We start from the raw sequence: 25461 nt of genomic DNA on the forward strand, positions 1-25461 counted from the left end.
ATCCATAAAGGCATCCCACTTCAAAGTCGGGATCCAAGAACTCATGTTATGGAACTTAGAAGTGCAGTTTTGGGGTCCCATACTGAAACCCATTGGAAATACGGAAAAAAGTAACATGAAAACAGGCTAAAATTTTGACCCTCTCTTAAACGGAATATTTTAATGTAGATATTTAGAGAATTCAACCAGCAATCTATAAAGGCATCCCATTTCGAAATCGGGATCCAATAACTCAAGTTATGGAATCTGGTAGTGCAGTTTTGGGGTCTCATACTGAAACCTATTGGAAATACGGAAAAAGTAACATGAAAACAGGCTAAAATTTGGACCCTCTCTTAAACGGAATATTTTAATGTAGATCGTTAGGGAATTCAACCACCAATCCATAAAGGCATCCCACTTCAAAATCGGGATCCAATATCTCAAGTTATGGAATCGGAAAGTGCAGTTTTGGGGTCCCATACTGAAACCTATTGGAAATACGGAAAAAGTAACATGAAAACAGGCTAAAATTTGGACCCTCTCTTAAACGGAATATTTTAATGTAGATATTTAGAGAATTCAACCAGCAATCTATAAAGGCATCCCACTTCGAAATCGGGATCCAATAACTCAAGTTATGGAATCTGGTAGTGCAGTTTTGGGGTCTCATACTGAAACCCATTGGAATTACGGAAAAAAATAACATGAAAACAGGCTAAAATTTTGACCCTCTCTTAAACGGAATATTTTAATGTTTATTATTAGGGAATTCAAATACCAATCCATAAAGGCATCCCACTTCAAAGTCGGCATCCAATAACTCATGTTATGGAATTTAGAAGTTCAGTTTTGGGGTCCCATACTGAAACCCATTGGAAATTTGGAAAAAAGTAACATGAAAACAAGCTAAAATTTTAACCCTCTCTTAAACGGAATATTTTAATGTAGATCGTTAGAGAATTCAAACACCTATCCATAAAGGCATCCCACTTCAAAATCAGGATCCAATAACTGAAGTTATGGAATCCGAAAGTGCAGTTTTGGGGTCGCATACTAAAACCCATTGGAAATACGAAAAAAGTAACATGAAAACAGGCTAAAATTTGGACCCTCTCTTAAACGGAATATTTTAATGTAGGTCGTTAGAGAATTCAACCACCAATCCATAAAGGCATCCCACCTCAAAATCGGGATCCAATAACTCAAGTTATGGAATTTAGAAGTGCAGTTTTGGGGTTCCATACTGAAATATGGAAAAAATCCAACTTGACCAATATTCTTATTTTTTAACTTAAAGCTTTACAAAAATATTGCCAGCACACGGAACAAATGCGAGCCATAAGGGTTAAATTGGCAAGCCATCGTGTACTATCGCCCAGCACTGTTAGTTCTATCGATGAATCGATAGCCCGCGGCGAACAGAGCGTTTAACAGTAAGTGCTCTGCTACGCTGCGCGTAACAGTTTGCTTTTGTTTTGTTCACGCTTCGTGAATTGAGTTGGATATTTTTGTTTTCCACAAATTCTACGCGTAGGAGTGCGGTTTTTTATGCGAATTTGTGGCAGATCACTTGGCAGAGCAACCGAGTCCGTGAAACCGCCAGAAAAGAGCTCCCTTGCGCTGGGACTGGGATTTGCGCAAATCATTTAAATTGTTGACACTTCCGTGTGATTATGATTCCTCATATGTCGAATTCCACTTGGTTCCCACGCCGCCCCATCAAGGAGTAAACTCATCCAGGATAAACTGGTTGAAGGCCAAGCGGAATCCAATTTTTAGAGGCGATATGTTGGCTTACTCCCACGTAAGTCCAATGCGCATGCAGTTCCACGAGTCTGTGTGGGTGCGGGTATATGGTATAGGGGCTATATGCTGATATTGTATCTCAAAAATACTGTAAATTACTGATTCGCGCATATCTCTTGGTTCTGTGGGTGGGGTATTTACACTCGGAACTCTTTAAACAGGTACGAATGGTATGATGCTATAAGTAGGCCCTATACCGTATTACTAGTTTGGTAAAGTATATTTTGGGTATTAATACAGTATATTCCTATAGTAAGGCCTAGATTTTATTCCCGAACCAGTTAAATATAATATTGGGCAGTTGTGCGCACCTAAGTACCCACCATAGTATGTAAATATGATATAGAACTAAGACCTATTCCGTAACCACTTAAAATAAATTACTGGGATATAGTATGCACCTATGTATGCATTGTACTTTTTTATTAAGATATAGATAAAGCACGTTCCTTTAGAAGTAACAGCATTTTACTATTTTATTAATATACACGTTGCTTTCAAAAACGATATCCAGTTAAAATATATTGTTGGCTATGTTGTTTCCAACAAGGCCCATGTTTCAGAAATAGCTCCTCCATTCCGCCGAAACTGTCAATTTACCACCAACCGACCATCTAACCCGCCCACAATTGCTTCCCAACACAATTAATCTTTTTATTGGCCTTTTATCACATACGGATTCGATTCGATTCGTTAATTAATTGCCGAATTAGCGTGGCGGTGTCATTAGCAGTAAAGCCGCAAGACGCTAAATCGACTGGGTAAACAATTGGGAACCAGTTGGATACCCTTCTCCGGATCCTCCTCCCCCGGAGTTTTGACCTTCCAACTGGTGCGTACAGGGTGCGCCTCCATTACCCTAATTACGGCCACCGGAGGACCGGACGAGCCAAGCCCTCGTCGGGCTAATTCGATTCGTAAACAAACGCGTCTGCTTGGGCAAATATTTGCATATGTACGTCGAACGTGCGACTCGGTACTTTTCCCCCCATATTCCCCCCCTATCCAGTTCACCATTCACATTCACTAATGTGCCATTTGATTGTCGTTTTAGGGCTTATGGCTCCTTCTGCTGCTCCTTGTGACAGGCGCATGCGCGCGGCCAGAAAACAGTCAGGACTCCTCCCCACATCAGCATCCCCATGCCGCGCTGGAGGAAGGTGAGCAAGGGACAGCCATACCGGCTCCTATATCCACGGCCGATAATGTGGGCATAAGTGAAGCCACTACGGCATCAACTCCGCCGGAAACGGTGGCCCAAAGCGCATCCAATTCGGAATCTGTGACAGAAACGACAACTACAACAACAGCATCGGCCTCATCTTCGTCCACGTCCTCTTCCACCTCGACCACTTCGGCCGCCCCTCCTCCGCCGGCTGCTCCTGAAGTACCGGAGTACTTCAAGCACTGTTTCTATGCCGAGGAGCAGCTGTGTGGTGGCCCCACCTTTGACGGACGAACCGACGCCATCGAGGGCCAGGCCTCGACCACTCCCCAATCGGACTCCCAGAACAGAGGAGCACTGGGAAACAGCCAATGCCAGTGCAAGGAACATCCGGCGAAGCCCAACTCCTGGTACTGCTGCAACATATCGCAGCTGACGATGATCTCGAGCTGCAGCAACATATCCAAATGGATCAACCTGCACGTGCGCAACATGACCATGGAGGACATGGATCTGTCCAATCCCATTTTCCGATCACTGCAGTCGCTTGCCGTGACCGATGGCAACATCACGCGACTGGTGAACGCTTTTCCACGTCTCTCGGCTCTCAAATGCCTGAATATATCGAACAACAACATCTCGGAGATCCAGCCGCGGGCGGTAAAGGATGTGCCGCACCTGGAGTTTTTTGGCATGTCGAACAACAATCTGTCGCTGGTGCCGCATCGGAATCAAAACAAGAACATTACTCTGGATATCAGGTGAGGCACCTACACACACCTTCATGAATGTTCAGCAAATTAAAAATCTTAACTCGACTCCTTTTTAGTGGCAACATGCGCATGTTGTGTAACCCACTCAACGAGATCATCTACAACGAATCCATAAACTTTGTAAATCCCAAGCACTCCTACTGCCAGTACAACGTCACCAGCACCTGGTTTCAGTCTACAGACAAGGTGTCCGTCGAGCAGTTGGAGAACAGAAAGCGTTGCATGACAAACTGCCCGGTGATCCCGAACTACGGTAGCTGCAATTGCACACTGCAGAATATCATGATCATTCAGGACAACCAGTCGAAGCCCCAGTGCCATGTCGACTGCTCCAATCTTGGCCTGGTGGAGCTACCGCAACGACTGCCGGACAACACATTTATGCTCAATATCACAAACAACAAGATAACCAGCCTGGGCGATTACTTCCAGACGAATCCCACCTACCACAACATCAACCGCCTTGTGGCCGACAACAACCAGATATCCTCCATCTACGAGTTCGAGGGTACCAAGTTCATCGAAACCTTTCAGCGCATCTACATGCGGAATAATTCATTGAGCAAGGTAAGTAAGCAAAGATCTTATTTCCAAGTGGATCCGGATTAAGAGTACCTACCAAAAATTTAGATTCCCGAGTATTTCCTAAATAATGCCCTAATGGACTCGGGCCTGGGTCGTCGTATCTACTTGGCTGGCAATAAGCTCCAGTGCGACTGCAACTCGGCCAAGACGTTGCAAAACTGGCTGAAGGAGCGCAGCTCCGACATACCCGACTACATGGAGATTCGCTGTCGCAACCTGCCCCAGAGTGTCATCGAGCTGCAGGAGGCCAAGCTGTGCCAATCCCCTCCCGACTGGACCGACTACATATACTATTTAATAGCCGCCGAGGTCATCCTGTTGCTGGCGCTTATTGCCAAGGTGTCCTACGATTATTGGGTCTTCAAGACTGCTGGCTATCTGCCATGGCCAGCTAGCAAAATGCCCAAGTTGCCCTGCGATTGGCTGTGTGAATCGTAGAGTTGTTTCCTCACCGGGGGGTTCCTAGGTCATATAAAGCAACCGACAGACAGACAGAAAACTTTGACCGTGACATAATTCACATGACAGAACGTATTTCCATACGTGTTCCATCTAATTCTATATATCCGACTGCGGAACTATGTGCCTTTTATATACATATGTGAACGATTTTTGTTGTTATTAGCCCTAAGAACTGTATGCATGTACTTGTCGTAATGTAGTGGGTGCATCTGGATATATACATATTTACAGAGTAAAGTTGATCAGATCAGAGTAAGCATATCTCGATATCAGTTTAGTCAGCAGAGAACAACGACGAATAAATCAATAGACAAAGTCATGTTCAGAGTCCATTTTACGAATGATATTTATTGTTGTGGTTTGTTGTGATTTAAATAGAATAATTATTATTAAGAAAAAAATACGCACTTCTTAACTCTTTCGATGCAGCTTAAATCTGAATTGAGTTCTGCACCTGCAGGATTTCTGGTTTTAGACCGTCTCCGCCTACTTGGCGATACTAAATACCTTTTAGGATAAGGTGTAGGTGAATGGGACGAGTGCGTCTGCGAGTGTTTTTTTTTTTTTTGGTTGGTGTGTGATTGAGAGTGTGATTTGTTGTGTGCCTTTTTTAAGGAATATAATTGGGTGTACGATGCCATTTTGAATTGGCCACGTTTCCTTGTATAACTTTATACTTAAATATCTTGAGTTGGTATTATTAGGGGACCTTTAAACACTGCCTTTCGCATAGTTCGTTATTTATTATCTTCGTATGCATGTATATATGTTCTTTTAAATGTGTATTCGTTGCGTGATTTTGCATGTAAATATATGTTATACATATTCGTCGAATGGCGCTAAATAAATAATACAAATCTACTAACTTAGGTAAATATTTGTCTTTGTGTATATGTAAATGTAAATGAATTGAGCGCGCACCTAAGGGTTTACATATGTATGTGTTTTTGGCATTTTAGTCTTGAAGTCAAGTCTATTGCACCCGGGGCATCTAAACTTATAGGGCCTCTCTATAGAAGATACGGCTGGTAGCCGTTATAGGCGGCCATAAAGTATGTATGTATCGTCAGCAGAAGCCTGGAGAAGGTGACCTGACCTTCTAGGGGGTTGGGGGGAAGTGGATTGAGGGTGTGTATTTGAGCTATTGGATATACATATAATAGAACTATGAATTTATACATACATATATGAGTAGCAAGTAGCAGATACATATACTCTAAAATGTTCATTGTTACTTTTTCGTGTAGTGTTAGATTCTATGCTAAAACGCTCGACTTGTGCAGCTCCCCTCCGTTCTGACGGACCGAGGAGATCTCACTTAGACTTCGAAAATTGAACAATTTAAGGAATACGTGTGTTGTGAGTGTCTAATTGATATAAGAACGTGGCAGAGGTGCAACAAATTTCGTTTAAGTCGTGTGTTACAAGTAAATTTAATCGTAAATTAGCCTATAATACTGAAGTGTAATACTGGCTGAGCAGTAAAAATAACAAATCGATGTGTGTGCATGAGTGTGCTGGTTGTCTTGTCCATCCACATCCACATTATGCCCCCCGAAACATCGGAATACATATATGTACATACTTATATTGTAGGGATATAGCGATGCTGATGTAACGATTCTCGGTTAACTTTGGGTTATTGGGATTTGCTAAAAACAATGCAGTCAAGAGATCTCGTCGACAAAATACCCGAAAGCCTGATAGAGTAGGGAGGGAAAAAACCTGTCGATCTGTCACAGATTTTTTGGGCAATGCCCGTGATCGTGACCTACCCAATGGATATGGTTTTGGGGTCTATGGGGACCTGCGTTCTGGACCACCGACCACTGTTCGATGTTGCGTCTAGCGTTGAATGCATATAGAGCTAAGTATATGTGTATGTGTTACCCATTTGATAGGTGCATCGTGTAAACAATAAAACCATCGGTAGTCCGAAGTCTACACTCTCCGAAATTCCCATCAAGAATAACGAGCTCGAGGTCTCTTTTTTTTTAGGAATGGAAGGGGGAGTGCTCGTGGCCTTTTGTGGGGAATAAAATTAGCTAGTCATCGTTTAACAAAAATAAGTACAATATCTTTTTGCTTTCGTATTTCATATTGTATCTTGATGAGCTACATATATAGAACTATCAGTCTCACGTCCCATACCAAGGTAATAATAAAAATCTATGACATATTTTTAGTACATACGTAGATCTGTACATGTGCATAATAGTTTGTTAATCGTAAATCGGCTTGTGTACGTACGACTGTGTAATGTGTGGTGTAGCGTTATATGCTTTGCTATGCAGAAGTGTGTGTTGGTTGTTCTACGTGTGGTTGGTTGGTTGGTTGGGTTGGGTTCTGGCCAGGTCCTGGTTCCGGGATCCTGGATTTTTGATTTGGGATACGGGGTCAAGGGGCGCTGCTGGGGCATTGACACATCATCCACATTGCATGGATATATCTAGGCTTAGTGCTGGGTCTTATGGTGTTGCAGCCGGAGTCTTGCAATATGCTCGGGCTCTGATCGCTTCCCCTCCTGCTGCTCTTGACCTATGTGACCTATAATTTCATCGAAACAACAACAAAAACACAACATGCAACAAGTACATCAATGTAAGCGAATACATACATAAATACATTCATCTGGGGCTTTTTACGCTGGTGCATAGGGTGTATGGTATATGGTATATGTGGTATGCTATACAACATTTCCTATGCCCGTTTCATTTTTTTTTTATGGAGGGTGCACAAATGGTGATTACGCATTAGACATACGGTTTTTGATTTGTGACTCGACTCAACTCGATTCGATATATGTATGTTTTCGTTTTTGTTTTAGTTTTGTTTCCGATCTTTAGCTTTGCGTTTTCACAGACAACACCTAACATACAACATCGGATGCTGGAGTTACTGGAGTTGTGCAAATACACATTTATGTACGACAATTAGATGATAGTAAATACAAAAACCCTAACAAACGAAAAGGTAATCTTTGTCATTCATATTCATTTGTAATCATCGTTTTTGTTCTGTTCTGTCGGAATCGGAATCAGTATCGGAATCGTTATCCACGCAAATATTGGGGATGGTGTTGATAGGGCCTCGACTAGAACTCGACTTGGACTAGTCTAGGCCGCAATTTCAGATGCTCCGCTCCGATTAAATGTCAATTTTAGCTTCGTTCCACGCCAATTTCCAGTTGTGTTAAAGTATCTCGGTCTCGTACAGCTGTTTAGTGGTCGTCGTATTGGCTGTCTGGTGTTGGGAATTCGAGTTGGAGTTCGCAGCAGCAGCGCCCGCACCAGCCGTTCCCGCAGCTCCTCCACCACCACCTACACCACCACCACCGCCGATCGCACCGCTCGTAGCATCACTGGCCACCACACCATTGGTAGCCGCAGCAGCAGCCGCCGCCGCCGCAGCTGCGGCTCCACTAGCCTCGCAGGCTAGGCTCAATGCGGCGATCTTCTGCTGGATGTTGGTCTCGCTGCCCAGCTTCCGGAGCAGCGTGTTGCTCCCGCCGCCGCCACCGGTCATGTCCTGCGATTGCGACGATGAGGACGAGGAGGGGCAGGCCACATCCACCGATGGCAGCTTGCTCATCTGCTGCAACCGCTGGTACTGCTCCTGCAACATCTTCTGCTTCTTTAGCAGCTCCTGGTGGCGCATCTCGAGAGCCACCTGACGCTGGACATGATCGTTGCCGGACTCATTGCCGCTCGAGTTGTCCCCGCTTGAGGTGTCGCCGCTAACGACAAGGGGGACGACGACGGGTTCACCCACTGGGTGGACACTGTTTCCCATGGCATTCGAATTGACTGCGGCAACTGTGCTTTGTGGCACATTCGGGCTGGTTGGACTGGCCAGTGGACTGCGTGAGCTGGTGCGTGGCGGCGGAGGTGGCGGGATGCGCTTGTGGCCCACCTTGGTGATCAATTCAGCGTTTCGCTCGGGCACGGGTGGCTTGCTGCTGCTGCTGCTGCCGCCGTTGGCCATTGTAATCTCGCTGGCCCGCGGACCAGTCGGTGGCGGCGGCCCAGGAGGCAGTTCGCCATCCGACTCACTGGGATAGGAGTGCAGACGGCGCAGGCTGCCCATGTTGGTGTGCACCATTAGCTGTGCCTGGGAAGGCTGCGATTGCGATTGCTGGTGGGTGAGCACTCCGCGCTGAACCTGAGCCTGAGCCTGAACCTGAGCTTGAGCTGGCACACTGCCCGAGGCGACAGCGATGACCATGCTGCCGGTGGTCGCCTGCTGCATATTGACGCTCGCCTCCGTGTAGAGACGGGCCTGCGATATTTGCGTGGTGACGGTGCTTTGTACTGCGGCCTGTGCGCTTTCATCGGATGCCGAATCTTCAGGGCGAATCTGCGGAAGTAGACTTGGACCCCTTGAGTTTGGCTGGGTATGGTGGATGGTTGGTAATGGCTCTTACCTCGTATAGTTGCTGGTGTTGCTGCTGCTGTTGTTGCTGCTGCTGCTGCTGTTGCTGTTGTTGGGCAATGGGCTTGGAGAATGTCTTGAGCTCATCTAGCAGAGCATCGAGTGCGTTTTCGGGTGCGAGTCCCCCGCTGAGAGCGAACGACCCCATCCTGGGTGTTGGGATTGGCTACAAGAACACACAATTTGGCGGTAAAACACAGGCACTAATGCAGCTCCCGCGAGGCGAAGAATAGTACATAATATATATTTATAGTTGGTAGTCGAATAACATCTCACATTTATACATTCGGCAATTAGGTACTCAAATAGGACACATATTGTATATATATTCTCGCAAATTAACTGATTACACATACACATCTGATACGATAACGATACGCAAGTAACCCAGCATTAAATATTGGAAAAGTATGTACTAAACGAAAAAAAAATTCGCTAGGTCGTTGAAAAAACGGTGCAGTTGCATAGGAACGGATCATGCAGTGAAAAAAGCCGTCTTGCAGCTAAACTCTACTGAATAATCAAAAACAAATAGGAACACATATGGAAGGCTTCCATTGGAAGCGCATACATATTACATGATCGGTTGCCATATATAGAATGTCCAGTAAATCAAATGTATATTCACAAGCAGGCAACAAGCAAAGGTAAGCGTTCTACAAGTGGAGTGGGTGAATATGGTATGATATGAAAATAATATTTCCAAGACACGAGTATGTATAGTAGATGGTATAATTAACTTTAAAGACGCCGCGGCGTAAGAAACAGGGGAGATGCGGATGCGGATGCGATTGACAGATGATGGCTGGTTAGATTCCTGTATTATATGGTATGTAAGCTATAAGCTCTAAGCTGAAATAAATTGCAAGCCATGTGGGACGCATTCATGGATTCTAAGGAGGTATTCACCGGTTACGATGCAGAATGTCGGGGGATAAGTGTCTTTCTATGTAGTATTGTATATCTGAGTTTCTATGGATCTTCCCTCATGTGCAGAGCTTTACCGGTACTAGATATCAGTTTTAGTTTAAGTCAAGATGAGGGTCTCTGATTGCTTAATTGGTACTTATGCTAGTTCTGATTTTGCTTCTGATTTTGATGATGATGGTTTCTGGGGGAGGAACACACCTTTAGAGTGTGTTTGATGGGGGGCTGATAGGTCGATGGATTGATAGATTGTTGAAACTTCAAAGACAACAATCGATGAGTGAGAACAGTGACTGAGAGTGATGACTGTTTGCATACTTGATTGACTGCAGTACAATTGGCCGTTCGATTGTCTGGTTTATGATTAATTGTTAGGTACTATATAGGTGGTTATGATTTGCGGGCGTGGTGGCTCGGAATGTTTGGTATGAGGGAGTTGGTTTAGTTTATGGGGAAGTAGCTGGTGTGTACGTACATAAACGGGGGTACACACACATATACATACATACATATTCTCTAATTCGTATATTTGTATATATACACACACATATCATATCATATGCGTTGCTCGCAACTACAAAATATCAATTAAAAGTTAGACAGATTAGCTAGGTGAGCTCTTCTTCTTAGCGGGGAGTTTTCGTACGATTAGAGTAAATGGACACATTTAATGAAAGGAATTCGGGAAGGGGCACTTTTAAAAAAATTCCTAATTAATCTTTATCTACATATCTCGGTATCTTTTTGTTTTGCATTTGTTTTTGTGTTTAACTGTGTGCCACTTCCTGTTTCGTTGAATTCGTTTAAAGCTCAAACCGAAAGGTCATTCGTATTCTCGGACAACAATGATTGATTACGTGACTGGGAGGATGGATGTTCAACCGGAACCGGAAGAGACCCAGGCAATCAAGTTTTATGCGAGCTGAACAAGAAGGAGGTGTGTACACATTTGGGAGGAGGAGACAAAGACAAAACAACATATATGTACAACAAGGAACGAGCACCAACAGAAGACTTGCAAAGCAGCAAACTCTGAAAACAAAACTCCTCGTATGGATACGGATACGGATATGGGGGGTGATTGGGTGGATGTGGTGTATATTAGCTTCAAGGGGTTCTTAAAGTCGGGACGGGAAAAATGGAACACTGAGTCAAACAAAAGTGGGTGTTCGAATACATTAGCCCCTTTGAAAACACCAACCGGTGTGGATCGGTTCACAAGATTACTTCCATTTATATTTACCATATTGCTCGGTGGGGGACTCTTAGGCATTTGCAATCGGAAAGCAAGTAAAGAACACTAATGGTTTGGATTTCCCCCCAGGAATAAATTCTGAAGAAAGGCACAGGAGAGTGTCCCAAAAAGAGCGTCTTAATCAGAAGATTAGAATTACTGGCTACTGATTCAGATCGAAAAGGGGATTTTGGGTAGTTCTCGGGGCTTTTTGAATGGTAAGCACACAGACAATCATTCAAATGGGCTTTTAAAACTTATTTTTATACATATGTACATACGAACTGGGATATGTAGCTATGGGTTGGTTGGTTGGTTCTGGGGGTTGCGGTTTCTGGGAGTGTTCTTCTGGTGGCTTATGGACAGCTTTTTTTGATGAGATTTGATATGGGTTTCGAGTTTATTACGAGTATTAGTTTAGTTAGAAGTTTATAGCAGTAGTAAATAGTATACAAAATATAAACTAGTATGTTTAATGCAGAGCAAATTATGTTTAGCAAAAAGAAAATTGAATTAATTTTATGATTTCATCTTTGTCAAAAAGGTTTCTTTGCTTTTTGGTTTTTATTATATTTTTGGTTTTGTTTTTGGATTTTTTCGGTTTGTTTGTATTTTTTATTTTTTTGTTTTGTAAATATTTCTTTTTTATATTTGAATTTTCAGTCATTACTCAGTAATTGCCTCTTTGAAGTTTGAACTCCATCGCCAGTTAAACTATGTGGGTTGTAGTTGTTGTTGTAAACGTTATTCAAAAAATGTTTGAGAAAAGGCAAAAAGAGAAAACGAAGGTAAACCTCATTTTATAAGACGTTAGCTTTGCTTTATAAATTAACGGTTGTGTTCTGTTTGATTATTTTGATATATTTTTGGTTCTCAGTATGTGATGATGATTGCAACTGGATACTTTGATATTTGATAATAGTTCTTATGAAATGTTTTGGGTATCTGTTATTGTAGCTGTGGTATTCGGTTGCTAGTTAAGTGTTCAAATATCTAAGACCCAACAGGGCAAGCTCAGAACAACAAGCTTGAGGAATGGAGGGGCTGCAAAGGGCAATAGCAGGGGCGAGTTCAGGTGGTCAAGGGCACAAAAGGTCACGGGGTCAAAGGGCAGGGTGTCCGGGTGGGTCAGTGGTTCAATTGGTAAAGCTTCGCGGTGCAATGCGATCGCTATCCCATTCGAATTTTTTGAATTTTGATACTGTTACTCTCGCTGAATGAATTTTGTTGAATGGTTTCGAATAATTTTTGTGTGAAATGAACGATGAACCAAAACACTATTTATGTAACAACAGCCAATTGCAACTTATTCATAATATAAACGCACAAAAGATAAACCGAAGACTACAAACGAATAAGTGTAAGGTAATCAAAGTATTTTTTTTTTGGGTTGATACAATAAAGTGGGTTCGTATTCAAAATTTGCACAGTACCCAATTCAAATGGTTAATCACCGCCAAAACTTGAGCTAGAGTGTTGGACAAGTTATTTACATACATCCAGAAATGTGCTTTTTCAGGACAGACGGAGAGAGATACAGACGGACGGACTTGGTGGAAAAGCGGGGATTCGGTTCGCGGCACCTACATATATTTGTTATATTATATGTGATAATGTTTTTTTTTTTACTTGAAAGTATCGCAGGATCGCAGATTCGGGTGAAAGCTACGAGTCTCGAGAGAAGATCAGATCTTATCTGGTGAGGTGGATTCGAAATAAAAGCATAGCAAACTCGATATATGTTAGGACGAAAGCAACTAATCTCTGCGATAGAAATAGTGGAAACAATACTTTTATACATATGTATATATAGTCATGACACGTTATGGAGCGGTATAATATGTATATAAGTATATATGGAAATGGAGGAGCTATGGCCAGGCCGCCTCATAACGCTTTCTTCGATTTTGATTTGGATTTGGATTTGAACTAGCTCTGTGTACTGTGAACTGTCGCAGCAACACGGTCTCAATCTCTCCCGGGACCCTAGATGCATCGCACTCACCTTGTCCGGCGCCGAGATGTCCGCCGATCGCGGCGGCTCCTCACTAATAGTTGGCTCATTGGGCGGCAGCCGTTGCTCCTGCACGCTGGCCAGGCTGCGGAGGCAAACAAAAAAGTAGATAATCTCTCAATTTCGGAAGCGAGGAGCAGATGATTGATGGATGGCCACCGAATAAGGGGCTACAAACCGTTTGAGCGTCACCAGGGTGCCAGTTAGTTTCTTGCAGCGACGCAGCGCCGATTCCAAGCGATCGGGCTCTTCTTTAAGGAACTTTTCTTCTCGCACCACCTTCTCCATCTCGTTGGACAGGATGCAGCGCAAGCCATTCGAAAGGGCCGGGAACTTGAGCTTCAGCTCGGCGACAGTTTTGCTGAAAGAGGGATCAGGGGTATCAGGCTTAATTGCCCATCATTGTATCATCCACTCACCTAGCCCGACTCAGCACCAAGGCCATGTCCTCCACGGCGGTCATGTTGACGCGAGTGCGACGGTTGATTACCTCACCGCGCAGATTCTCCACCGATCCCTCCAGGTCGCTAAGGTCCTTCTCCAGTCGGATGACCTCCTGCTTATACAGCTCCTCTTCGCGCGAAATGCGAGTGGCATCCTGGTCGCCCTGGTGATCCCAGAAGCTGCCGCTGCTCGCCAGCAGGGTGGCGCGAATGCGCATAAACGTGCCCTTGATGTCCTCGCGCACGGCAACGGCCTGGGCCTGGGAGAGGCGCCTCAGGGTGCGGACCTCCATACGCAGGTCCTTTGCCTTCTTCTGCAGGCCGCGCAGATGGTTGTACACCTCGGGAGCCAGTGCGATGTCCGCTCGGTAGTTGGGATGGGCGGTCTGGGCCAACACGATCGGCTTGGGCGGCGGCGGAGGCTTTAGGCGGTCGCGCTCTAAGAGGGTAGGGTGTCATATCAAATCAGGTGGGGAAAAGCACTTGGGAAATGTGTTCACAACACATAGGAAAACGTGGCTGAGGCATGCGTGACGGTTTATGGTTTATGGTTTATGGGTGACGTTCTTACCTTGTGACGAGGTGCGTGGTAGGGTGGACGACTTGATTGCCGGCTTGGTTGGCTTTGTGTCAGCTGTAAGATCCACGCCCGTTTCGGAGGCAATGGGTGGCAGTAGTGAGAAAGGGAAACGGATGGGTTGCATTGTGTCTAGAAAGCGATCCAAGCACACCATTGCCTTACACTCAGAACAAAAATCGCCAAAAAATATATATTACAATATTCGAAAAGGTTTAATAAAATATATTACACAGTTTCCATTGGAAACCATGTGCCCCAGTAATTTAAGGAATTCTAACAATGTTCATTCTGAGTGTTAGGGTGTGTAAATAATTTACCGGCATGTAGAGGGTTGTGAGACTTTGGTATTCCCTGTATATCATCGCTAAACGATACGGACTTCTCAAAGGACACGGATTTTTCTGCAAAACAAGGACAAGACATGTGACATGTGGCTGTTGAGAGTGACTTTGGAGGATTGGGTTTCCTGGTTTTGGGTGAGACTTACGGCACGAGTTTTTGCCCAACTTGGGAGCTTTCTCCCGAATGTACAGCTCGTCCCCGGAGCCGTTGGCTGCGCAGCGTGCGGAAGAGAGAACAAATGAGATATGCATGTAATTAGGGACCGGACATTCGCATCTAAGATCTTAAGAAGTTCCCCCGCGAGATCCCGAGCTCTTAAGTTCTACAAAGCAGTGCCAGGCGGTGCAGCCAACAGTGCTCCAAGCTAAGCGGGTGCGCCGTTTACACAACATCTAGGGGGATTTCCGGGGATTCAGATTCGGAAGATGTTCCCGAATCCGGACACATACCTTGCATCTGCGACGGTACGACCAGGTAGTTGGAATCCAATGTGGGCACAGCCAGCGGGGCAATCTGTGGATTCTGGTTGACCAGAGCCTTCTGCACGAGGCCCGTCAGGTTGGCCAGCTGTCGTTCCATGTGCTCCACACGAATACGGTGCAAATCCTCTGGCCTGCAAGTAGGTAAGCAAACAAAAAAATCGTGGAATCAGTAAAAAACTTACAAACAAATTAACGAAAAAAAAAAACTTGTCTCCAAGTGTTGAGTGCCGCTTATTGGGCCACACATCCGCTGGCACTGCATCGCTCCAATTGCGCAGCCAAGCCTATGCATCCGTCATCGCAGTGCAGACACCGGAATTGGAATTGCTATCGGAATCCAAATCCGAATCCACGTTAAAGTCGAAACGCGCTGGTCGCAACAACACTTAGCGCAGGGGAGCGTGAACCGAAAGAATGCAGGCGTCCTCTCTTCCTGCGATGCGACTTCGATATACCCTCTACCCCATCACATATACATATCCCCCGAGCCAGATCCCCTCCAGCTGGTGCCAATATACCCGTCGCTTCGCTGGGTAATCGTTGGCACGCAATGCCGGTGGTGATGCCGGTGGTCCGCTTTCGCAGTCGTCAATGGAAGGCAACTCGGAGCGGTGGCAGTGCAAGAACCAGTGCACCAAGAGAGCTTGCAGCCAAAACCATGACTACCTGCAGTGGTATGTACCAATTCATATTCCACTCAATTGGGTAACCATTTACCAACATGGCCCTGGACTCATGACGAATCCGAATGGTCAGTGGTCAGCACACCAGCGCGGTTTGCCAGCTGCCTGGTTAACTTTCAGATGGACGAGCTGCTGCTGCTGCAGAAGTCAGTGATGAGAATGGAGGAGCAGGACAAGGCCAACATGCCTATTCCGATGGCCACTGAATGTCCGGAGCAGCAGGCGGAGACGGATGGACCACCATCGCAATCGCAACTGCCGGAGCGAATGGCCTTGATGGCTGCAGATCGGTAAGACTGCTTTAGTTGCCATAGGGTGCATCTATAAATAGACCATTGCAGGGGTGAGCACGATACCACCGGCTCCAGTGGTCCCTGGCACTCGCATCCACAACCGCATCCGACCTCCTGGATGGAACCGAAGCCCTCCAAGTTGCAGACCCTGTTCCAGATCAGCATCACGGCCCTGGCCTTTCTCTCCTTCGGCGGCTATCTGCTCTGCCTGATCGTGCAGGCCATCAAGAGCAAGGGCACCACCTACTTCCATCCGGTGGCCACGGCCACCACCACCTCATCCAATGGCAATGTGAAGCGCATCAAGGTATACCGGCGCAGCAAGCGGAATTCTGCTGCGCCCAAGGGAACCGGCGCCTATCTGCCCAACCTGCTGCAGCAGGACTACGCCTCATACCGGAAAGCTGTGCGAAATCGCGGATGGAGCATGCTCACCTAGTGGGATCGTATATCTGGTTGCCGCGATGCGTTAGACGATTGGGTCCCACCTTGATGCCGTACAGTGCGTACTGATCCTCGGTCATGGTTCCGTCACTGTGAATGGAAATGTCATTTTGGGGAATAAGTAATGATTCTCCTACTCCCCCACTCCATATCCCGCCACCTCACCTCTGCTCCTCGTCGATAATGGGCGCCACCACAGTGCCCCTTGTGCCGTATTGACTGTAGTACGGCTCCTCATAGTTTCCACGGCTGCTGCGCTCCGGAGAACTGGTGTATCCGTCTGTAAAGGCATTCTGCTTGGTTAAAACAGCGACTTTGACTGGTAGATATAGTACATATATGATATATAGGTGGGTAGTTGATAACTAAGTGTGTTACTCGGTACTCTATCATTTGGTAGTTAAATTTAGGACTAACGAAACGCAATAAATAAAACATAAGATCAATTCGTAATGAAACGGATGGGATGCATGATTGGGGCCGCATAAATGAATGCTTTCCGATTGGTATTGGTGTTATGTTAAGTGCACTGCCAATATCGTATTATATTTGAATTTGTAATCTGTAATTTGAATTTGAATTTCCAGCGGTTCCATAAAGCAAGCGCAAGCCAATTGATGATCAAATGTACACAATGTGTAATGTACTGTTCACATTCCACACATACTGTTCATAAGTATGGAAATGGAAGCGATGTTAGCTATAATTGGGTAGAAAGGCAAATTCTCGTGTACCTGGAATGCTGTATAACTGATCCGGGGTGTAGGGAAACAGGGGTTCCATGCTACCCCTTGGATTGAGTGATCTGAGTGGTTTCACAGGTGCTCCTTTTTCGGTTTCGATTCAGATTGGTTCGGTTCATTTTCGGGTTTGAGTGTTGTTAATGGTTAATGGATGGAACATGAATCATATTTAGACTTGGCTTTCACTGGAGAATGCGCATGACTGCGGGAGAACTGAACTGAACCGAACAACGTAAGCCCGCCAAAATACTGAATACTGAAGTCCCGGGAAGGAAGTAGGAGGCAAACGGGGCAGGGAGGATCACCTGGGGAGGAGGAGTAGGAGGTTCGGTAACGGTTCGGTATTGGTCAACTGAAAACATGGGTCCACTACTCGGAACGAATGGAAAGAATACGGAATTAGTCGACAGCTTCGACCATGCTACGCACCCATCGACACCTTGTTGCGTTCTGATGAGTACATGCCGCGGGGCAATGTCTGCGACGAGCCCACGTAGTAGGGCGCCGGTTGTTTCCCAATCTGAAAGATAGATGGATAAACGGTGTTTCAGATTAGTTCATGGAATCGCCGGAGGGCAGTGGCAGTAGCAATTGCAGGGACAGAGACAGGGACAGGGGCATGGCTATTTTGATTAACACTGCCAATTGGCCTTCGTTCAAGTAGTGAAATGAAATGTCCAATATGGTTTCTCCTCTCTTTAATGACTATTCGTGGCCTATCCCTAACATTGCGCACAGACACGTACTCGTAACCACACTGAGAGAAATGACTAGATCTATTAACCGATTTGCAATAACACATTCTTTATACATTATTATTTATAAAGCTGCATAAATAATTATTATATTATAAGTGAAATTTAAATATACATAATTTCTGGTAAGAAAGAATATCTCTAATCAAGCTGGTCAATTATTCATTATAATCTAAATGAAATTGAAATATATCTGTTATTATTTGAGTTTATTACCCACAAAACTAAGGAAAATAATACCGAAATGAAATTCATCTAAAACCAAAATGAACCAGTTCTAAGTTTTAAAACCCTTTTTGTGATAGCTCCTTATAAAGTTTATTTCTTTTCAGTTCACCAACATTGGTTAGACGTTTGTTTTGATTGGTATCCCAGCGCTGACTTGTGGCCATGGCAAGATGAATAACAGTTAATTGGCATATGTACCTACATGTACCCACCCACCACTCGATCAATCCGATCCACTCACTTGCCAAATTAGCCAAATACACAGAATTCAAAGCTTTTTTCTGCCTGAGTAGTGAAGGTATCATTGGGGATCAGTGGGTCGAGCGACATGGTTAGTTCTCCAGTCAGTTCTGGGCTCATTACGTTATGGATTTGCAAATTAGGTGCTGGATGATTATCGAACTGCAACGATCCCTGGAGTGCAGCAAGTGCAAGTGGTTGGCTCATTCAACGCCTGCTACGGCAGACCACAGTCACAGACGCCGCAGCCCACAGACCTCAACCAGTTTCAGATTCAGTTTCGATTTCAATACAACAATTTTACAATTTGTTACAACTGAGCGCGACTGGCGGCCAGCTGAGCAGAGTGGCGCTTGGAACTCGGAGCTGGGAGCTCGGCAGAGCTGATGTTTTTGTTACGGAGGCAGCGGCTGGGTTTTCGGCGCAACTCAACCTGGCTGTGGCGCATGCGTGGATGATTAGTGAAGTGCGAGACATCGCGGCAATCGGACGTTGCAGACGCGTGGAAGATCGAATCTTCCAGACCCTGATTGAGGCTCAAATTCAGATTCAGATTCAGATACAGATAAACCCCCGGATTGCATCCATACTTAATCAGAGATACGGCTACAAAGATACAGAAACGAAATGGCGCCGAGCCTGTCTTTAATTTTTGTTAGTGTCGTGCTCCTAAACGCAGTGGCCTCCTTCGCCTGGAAGCCCATCGCGGGATCCCCCAGCGGGATTAGCAGCAGTGGCAGCTCAGCCTCTTACAGCCTCAAGCAATCGCATCCGGGGTCGGCGAGCAGCAGCCATGAGATGTCCACCAGTTTTTCGCAGTTCACACCGGCCAGCGAAAAGGAAGCCATCGACGTCGACGAGGACGACCTGCTCCTGGGCAGAGCGGCTATTGTGAATGGCGTGGATGCGGGCGCCTCGGTGGCATCACAGCATGCATCTGGCCTCAGCTTTCCCGATCATGTGGAGGACCAGTACGAATCGTACAGCATTGAGGACGAGACGCCCAAGGAGCCGTTGACCTTCACGCGAACGCCACTGTACGGTGCCGACCGGTGCAGCGTCAAGAAGTTCGCTTTTAATCAGGACGGCGAAGTAGAGTACACCAATCGGATGCCAGAGCTGGACCAGTTCACCCTCTGCTTCTGGATGCGATTCACTAACCACAGCGGCGACCACGTCCTCTTGACCTATGAGGGTGAGTCAGTTTGGGTTGGGCTTGGCTTGGGTGGTAGTTTATGGGTGGGTATGGGGATCAGCCTCTCACCGTGACTTGCTATGGCGAGACAATAGATCCACAATGACCACTGTTGCATAAGCGGCAAGACAACGGGAGATGGGGGGGGAGTGGTCGGCTCAGAGTCTGGTCTCTGGTGACGGACGTCGAACTTTTGATGGGCCACCGCTTTGGCTAAAGAGACCTTCGCTGTGGGCAATGAAATTTCATTTGTGAATTTGTGGGCCACGCTCCGGCGATCGCACCTGGCTGCGAAAGTGAAAGGAAGTCCACTTCCTGATGCAAGTCAGCAAAAGACGACAGGTAGCCACCGCTCTTGGTTTGATGGTCAACGATGCTGAGATGATGATGATGATGAAGGCTGGTAAAGATTATGATGGTCTTTGGATGAGAAGTGGTGCTATACAAGAGGCGGCTGGCTGACAATGTCTTGCTATTTTTAAGATTTGCTTTGTTTTCCAACGTCTTGAATTTTTGGAAATTTCTTCAACTGCCCCATGACGCCGTAGTCTTTGCCACCGTTGGTCTTAGTTTTCTTGTTGTGCTGCTGCTGTTGTTGTTGTTGTCGTTGCGGTCGCATTACATAAGCGATAATTTACCTGTTTCCAGTTGGATGTCTCGTCGGCATTGTTGGTGTCGCACTCAGCTTGAGCTTCAGCTGCGGGCCTTAGCATTTGACATAATTCCAAAGCCTCATTTCAAGTAGCGGGGATCAACGATCAGCGATCTGCGATCAGCGATCAGTGATCAGCAGTGGGGCTTCCGGATTTACAAAACCCAGCCCGTTCCGCCGCTAGGAAGTGTTCAATTTTCTCACACAGCCGGTGCTGCGTGCGGTGATTCATATTTAAATGTATGCATATGTGCCTGGCAAGCCTAACAGGATTTGCCACTTGCCGGTTTTATAACCCAGCTATAACAGAGCTCCTCGCTCGGATGGGCTTCCGGATCTGCTGGGTTATGGCTCTGTTATGGCTTACATAATATTCATAATAGTAAGGGTAAGGGTTAGGGTTTAGGGTAAGGGTAGCATTCTGCAGTTGGGTAATACTGCTCCGATTTCGCAATCTCAATCGTCAACTATTACCAATCTGATCCACTTGCGCTTATCCATCCATTCACACATTCACAGCTGGAAAGGAACCACGCGAGGTGCAAATCTGGGTCGCAAATGCGCAGAATTCCAGTTTCCTTTCGATGGCCATAAAAGGTCAGCAAATGTACAGGTGAGTCGAAACGAGACGCAAACGCAACCGCAACGATCCATCAATCGAGGCAGTCGCCAATCTATCCATCCAATCTTTATCGTTTCTGGGCAAGATTGAACTACCCGCTGAAAATGCGGCAGTGGCATCACATGTGCAGCTCATGGAATGGCAAGACGGGCGAGTGGCAGGCATGGCTGAAGGCAGAACGCATTGGGCGTGGCTTCCACAACTCGGTGAGTATGAATGGACTCCAATTACGCTGCCAATTGCGAAAATGCCAAATACATACATATATGTAACAGCGGTCGGTCGCGTCCCATAGGGAAGAGCTCTGCCGCCACGCGCACAGTGTACACATCGAAAGGCTGTGCTGTGCAAATTACTCATAAAAATGAAAGATTGTATGGTGTGCCGACCGCTGAAACGACCCAATTTTCACTTTCGCATGCTGTAATCGCCACTTTAATCTCTGCAGTTAGTGGGTCATAAAATCCCAGCGAACGGAAAGCTGCGCTCCGGTGGAAGTTCGGTCACCGGCGAGGTGAGCCACGGCCTGCACTTCGAGATGACGCTGGTTCAGGTCTACCGGGTGGCACTCAGTGCCGGCAAGGCGCATCGCGACCACAAGCACCACCATGTCCACCACTTCGACCACGAGGGCCAAGAGCTCTCCAGTACCACTCGTGCCCCACCCTCGGTGAGTGTATAGTCAAAGATTTATGTTCTTCCAGTAGGACCCGGCCTTGTAACACTCCTGCTCTCCTCAGATCAATCGTCCCCAGCCCATGCACACGCTACTGGCCAGTGGACAGATCCCCACTAGGGTGCGCATCAACTTGGCCAATCCACCACCACCGCCGCCGTCGGCAAATGGAGCTGCCGCTCCCGCTCCTGCTGCACCCACTGATCCCGCCCAGCAGGGCATCACCATCAATACGAACTTCGTCAATGGACAGATCAACGCGGGATCGCGACTGGTTGCCCAGCAGCTCCTGGGACTCTCGCCGGGTGGCCAACTGCAAGCCAATCGCTTCCAGATGCTGAGCAACTCGGCCAACGTGAAGTTTATCGACGAAACGGAAACCCACATCCAGTTCAAGCGGGAGACTGAAACCTCCAAGAAGCTACAGAAGCGCGGCCTGGTTTTGCTGGACGATGGATCCGTGGTGGACGACGGATCCGGAACAGATTCCAGTCTAATCTACAATGGACTCGCCGACTTCGGCGGCCAGCAGTTCAAACAGGACCTGACGCTCAAGATGAGCCTGGAGGAGGAGATCAGCACGCACGACCGGGAGCCCGCCGAGGAGGAGGTGAAGGCGGTGATGGCCATCTGCAGTAGTTGCCAGACGGAGCCCTTCCAGGGCGCCATTGTATTCGCGTGGAAGGATGTGCGCGAGCACATGAACAACGCCCTCAAGGGCCTCAGTGTGGGTCCGTGCGGCAACTTCTAGTTGTCCAAGGACCGTGTCCAAGGACCCAAGCTTGAGCTTTCCCATTCCCCATCTTCCTTGTCTGTTTTTTTTTGTTTGTTTCTATATGGTGTGGGCACCTCCAGTCCCACATGTCCATGTGGGAGTCAACGCTTTACACTGGCGCCACCAGGGCCCTCCCAACAATCCTTGACTCGCTCATGGACACCCAACCACTTTCCCATCCACATTTTCAATCCCTATCCCAATTCCACACCCTAGCAATTACGCGGTGATATTGAATAAAGGACTATTTAAATCAAAACTCACCTTTGACTTGTGGATGTGCTGGTGCTTGTAGTCCGAGTCGAACTCCGGCTCACTGAAGTAGCTCTGATCCTGGTCCCAGTTGGCCTGCGCCGGGGGCAGGGGCTGGGGTATGCCCGGGCCGCCGGGCAGGATCTGGGGCGGGGCCGCCACCTCGGTGGACTCGAATAGGCGCAGCACGGAACGATCACGTATCTCGCGGAGATGGGAGCGTACATCCTCCAGCTCGTAGAACATGTCCTTGCTGGCATCATGGATGTAGATCTTCACATTCGGCCCCTCCAAATACGACATTGTCAGCTGGCGCGGGAACGAGCGCACGAAAAGGGCGCGTACCGTGTCGATCGAGGTGATCTCGTTGGGCAGCAGGGCGCGCTTCGTCTCCGAGCGGTACTGCAGAAAGACCAGGCCCAGCGGGCGCTCCAGCGTTTTGGAGGGCGTGCGTACCACGGGGAGCGAGGAGCGCTGCTTGCCGCCCCTCCGGAATCCGGTGCTGGCCGTTTCCACCTCCGACATGATGCCCGGATCGTCGTCGAACAGAGGTCCCTGATTAACGGGTGCATAGCCCCTCATCGGCTGGTTTTTCTTGTTCTTTTGGGCGCGCGTGCTCATCTGTAAAAGAGTAATGGGATATGATGATAATAGCTGAATGGTTAGGGATCCCTCATCCTTCCAACCTCCAGATCCATGGCGCGCTGCTGCTGGGGCGCCATCTGATGAGCATGGGGATGCTGGGAGCCGCCGTAGACCAACATGTCGCCGCCGAGCGTGTGCCGTCGTGGATCATCGCGACGCATGGCTCGTCGTCGTTCGTCGCCACCTGCGAAAAAGAGACACTCATGTACATCTCTGACTACTCCTCCTGGTCATTGGACTTACCCTGTTCGTTTGGCGGAAGTCGTCCCGATTTTGCTTCATTCTGCCAGTCTTCTTCTGAAAGAGAGCCACCATAGAGTTAGTTGGGTGCCCACATACCATCCCGTTCTCTCCTCCTGAGAAACCCACTGTACGATACTTACCGCCTTCTCTTCCCTTGCGCTTCTTCTTCGAGGAGGAGCTGCTGCTGCCGCAGGCGCTCTGGTTAGAGGAGGCGCTCTTGTCTTTGCTCTTCCAGCGGATCAACATCCTGGCTCTTTGCTCTTGCGGCTCTGTGTGGCTCAGTGGATAAGTTGCAGCTGCATGAGGGGAACGATGGGGGGAAACGGGGCGTATGGGTAATGTGAAAATGCCACTGAACTTTGTTTACGTTTGATATACCGGCAACAACACGCTGAACCGCCCACACACACACACACTAACAGTATGCAACTTTGGTGTAGATAAACCATATATGTACATATGCTCGCCCACATCCTGGCACCCTACCCTACTCCACACAGAAAGGGTGTGGGGGAGTGGCACCTCTCCAAGTGCCTAATGCAAAAAGCATGCAACGAAGTGCGCAAACTCTGCAGCACGGAATGAAGCAGGACCGAGCAGAAGGCGTGACTGGAGCTGGATCTGGAACTGCATATGGATCTGGATCTGGACACTGTCCAGATGAGGCTCTGTCAGTCAGTAAACTGTGTCAAAAACCTTTCGTTTGACTCTTAAGAGAGCATCATAATTTGAAAATCTCATTTCCGGAGATAATGAGACAGAAATATTGCCCATTTCCAAAAATCTATTATATAAACTATCACTATTTGAGTTACATTGAGTTACATTCAGCTGCATGTTCAGATACATTTTGCCTGTTGTTCCCAAAACACAGGCTCCGTGTAAGGGGCACAGAACGTGGGGGAACATGAACAGACATGTGTACATACGAAACATGGTATACTTTTTAGTGCACGCACTTCACGGGTTTTTGTGTGCCTGTGTATACTCATCCACCCACTTCCACACATCCCATCGGCTTTAAAGCGAGGGCACTAAAGGAATTTTTGATTAGATTTAGGTGCGGTGCCTTCAGCTCAATCCCGTTTTTATTTTTCTTTTGCCCCAGAGCACACCTTTATTTGTGTCAAAAACATCCAGTTTCCAGTTGGGAAAGGGGTGGGAACATGGAAACAAGAACACGAACTTGTGGTTGTTGACTTTTCCACACACGTCAGCGGTTAGTTGGCTGCATTCCGTGGAGTTTTCACAGAGGATCTCCTCCTGTATCCTGTCTCTACCTTGTATACCTATGCACATATGAGGGTGTGTGGGCGGTTCACTGGGACACCGACACCGCCGGCGGTGTTTCTGGCTTTTTCTGGTACTGCACTTGCCTTGCCGTTTCCAAATCCGATTTCGAAAGGTTCCACAATAGATGGGGCTCCAAGTTTTAGGCCCGACCGTAGCTCATGGTTTTTTGGACAGCTCACCGTGTGTCCATAAAATGTAGATTTAATTCAACACAAACACTCGACACTGCACTCAGCTATCAGCCAGCAGCTATCAGGAGTCAGGACTCAGGACTCGGGACTCGGCCACCGACGACGCAGCATAACGGCAGAAGAGCAGAAATATTTCTGGTATATCTACACCGGAAAGCGTTTCCGCCCTAGCCGAATGAAGTCTGCGTGGTTGGGTTTTTGCGGCGCATGCGTGGGCATTCGCTGGGAATCGCAGTGAACCCGGTTCGGTTCGTAGTGTTCCCGGACCTCCAGAGTCACTGGGCAGCCTGGCATCCCTGCATTCC

General features: G+C 47.0%; 4 protein-coding genes across 17 annotated transcripts; 3 read left to right on the forward strand and 1 right to left on the reverse strand.

Annotated features, from left to right (window-relative positions):
• Window positions 1-1429: 1429 nt before the first annotated feature.
• On the forward strand, window positions 1430-5105 carry hfw (leucine-rich repeat domain-containing protein hfw). The gene is made up of 4 exons (XM_017083530.4): window positions 1430-1786; window positions 2843-3714; window positions 3783-4293; window positions 4357-5105. The coding sequence occupies exons 1-4, from the start codon at window positions 1769-1771 to the stop codon at window positions 4747-4749; spliced, it is 1794 nt and encodes a 597-aa protein (XP_016939019.2). The 5' UTR covers window positions 1430-1768; the 3' UTR covers window positions 4750-5105.
• LOC108016764 (coiled-coil domain-containing protein CG32809) lies at window positions 5095-25411 on the reverse strand. Of its 14 annotated transcripts, none has more exons than XR_001767778.4 (19): window positions 25049-25411; window positions 23813-23968; window positions 23673-23726; window positions 23471-23613; window positions 22797-23405; window positions 17819-17909; window positions 17381-17473; window positions 16812-16926; window positions 16638-16736; window positions 15194-15357; window positions 14890-14955; window positions 14720-14803; window positions 14394-14456; window positions 13799-14261; window positions 13558-13740; window positions 13371-13464; window positions 9197-9370; window positions 7391-9129; window positions 5095-7320 (listed from the first exon to the last, which is right to left on the reverse strand). XR_001767778.4 is itself a non-coding variant. In XM_017083519.4 (18 exons), the coding sequence occupies exons 2-18, from the start codon at window positions 23916-23918 to the stop codon at window positions 7966-7968; spliced, it is 3762 nt and encodes a 1253-aa protein (XP_016939008.2). In that variant the 5' UTR covers window positions 23919-23968; window positions 25049-25411; the 3' UTR covers window positions 5095-7965. The 14 variants fall into 14 exon arrangements, 10 of the variants coding, with proteins under 10 accessions (XP_016939008.2, XP_016939007.2, XP_016939013.2 ...); XR_005014839.3 differs by lacking the exon at window positions 5095-7320 and adding an exon at window positions 12036-12079 and having other exon boundaries at window positions 8882-9129; XR_005014840.3 differs by lacking the exon at window positions 5095-7320 and adding an exon at window positions 12036-12079 and having other exon boundaries at window positions 9005-9142.
• LOC108016769 (uncharacterized) lies at window positions 15236-16643 on the forward strand. Its single transcript, XM_017083533.4, has 4 exons — window positions 15236-15367; window positions 15445-15900; window positions 15983-16199; window positions 16251-16643. Exons 2-4 carry the CDS (start codon window positions 15777-15779, stop codon window positions 16639-16641), a joined length of 732 nt encoding a protein of 243 aa, XP_016939022.2. The 5' UTR covers window positions 15236-15367; window positions 15445-15776; the 3' UTR covers window positions 16642-16643.
• On the forward strand, window positions 18965-22791 carry b6 (pentraxin-related protein b6). Its single transcript, XM_017083531.4, has 5 exons — window positions 18965-19807; window positions 20979-21072; window positions 21167-21287; window positions 21530-21751; window positions 21822-22791. The coding sequence occupies exons 1-5, from the start codon at window positions 19240-19242 to the stop codon at window positions 22506-22508; spliced, it is 1692 nt and encodes a 563-aa protein (XP_016939020.2). The 5' UTR covers window positions 18965-19239; the 3' UTR covers window positions 22509-22791.
• Window positions 25412-25461: the final 50 nt, after the last annotated feature.

Source organism: Drosophila suzukii, chromosome X (assembly GCF_043229965.1).
Source record: "Drosophila suzukii chromosome X, CBGP_Dsuzu_IsoJpt1.0, whole genome shotgun sequence".
Taxonomy (NCBI): Eukaryota; Metazoa; Arthropoda; class Insecta; order Diptera; family Drosophilidae; genus Drosophila; species Drosophila suzukii.

Coding starts and splice junctions, on each gene's coding strand:
- hfw (XM_017083530.4), top strand. Junction 3,715..3,782: donor AACATTACTCTGGATATCAG/GTGAGGCACCTA, acceptor ACTCCTTTTTAG/TGGCAACATGCGCATGTTGT. Junction 4,294..4,356: donor GGAATAATTCATTGAGCAAG/GTAAGTAAGCAA, acceptor CCAAAAATTTAG/ATTCCCGAGTATTTCCTAAA.
- LOC108016769 (XM_017083533.4), top strand. CDS start 15,777: ATGCCGGTGGTGATGCCGGTGGTCCGCTTTCGCAGTCGTCAATGGAAG. Junction 15,901..15,982: donor AACCATGACTACCTGCAGTG/GTATGTACCAAT, acceptor CCGAATGGTCAG/TGGTCAGCACACCAGCGCGG. Junction 16,200..16,250: donor GCCTTGATGGCTGCAGATCG/GTAAGACTGCTT, acceptor AGACCATTGCAG/GGGTGAGCACGATACCACCG.
- b6 (XM_017083531.4), top strand. CDS start 19,240: ATGGCGCCGAGCCTGTCTTTAATTTTTGTTAGTGTCGTGCTCCTAAAC. Junction 21,288..21,529: donor GGCGTGGCTTCCACAACTCG/GTGAGTATGAAT, acceptor TAATCTCTGCAG/TTAGTGGGTCATAAAATCCC. Junction 21,752..21,821: donor CCACTCGTGCCCCACCCTCG/GTGAGTGTATAG, acceptor TGCTCTCCTCAG/ATCAATCGTCCCCAGCCCAT.
- LOC108016764 (XM_017083518.4), bottom strand. CDS start 23,918: ATGTTGATCCGCTGGAAGAGCAAAGACAAGAGCGCCTCCTCTAACCAG. Junction 16,737..16,811: donor ATTATCGACGAGGAGCAGAG/GTGAGGTGGCGG, acceptor TTCCATTCACAG/TGACGGAACCATGACCGAGG. Junction 15,358..16,637: donor CAGATATACGATCCCACTAG/GTGAGCATGCTC, acceptor ACCTACTTGCAG/GCCAGAGGATTTGCACCGTA.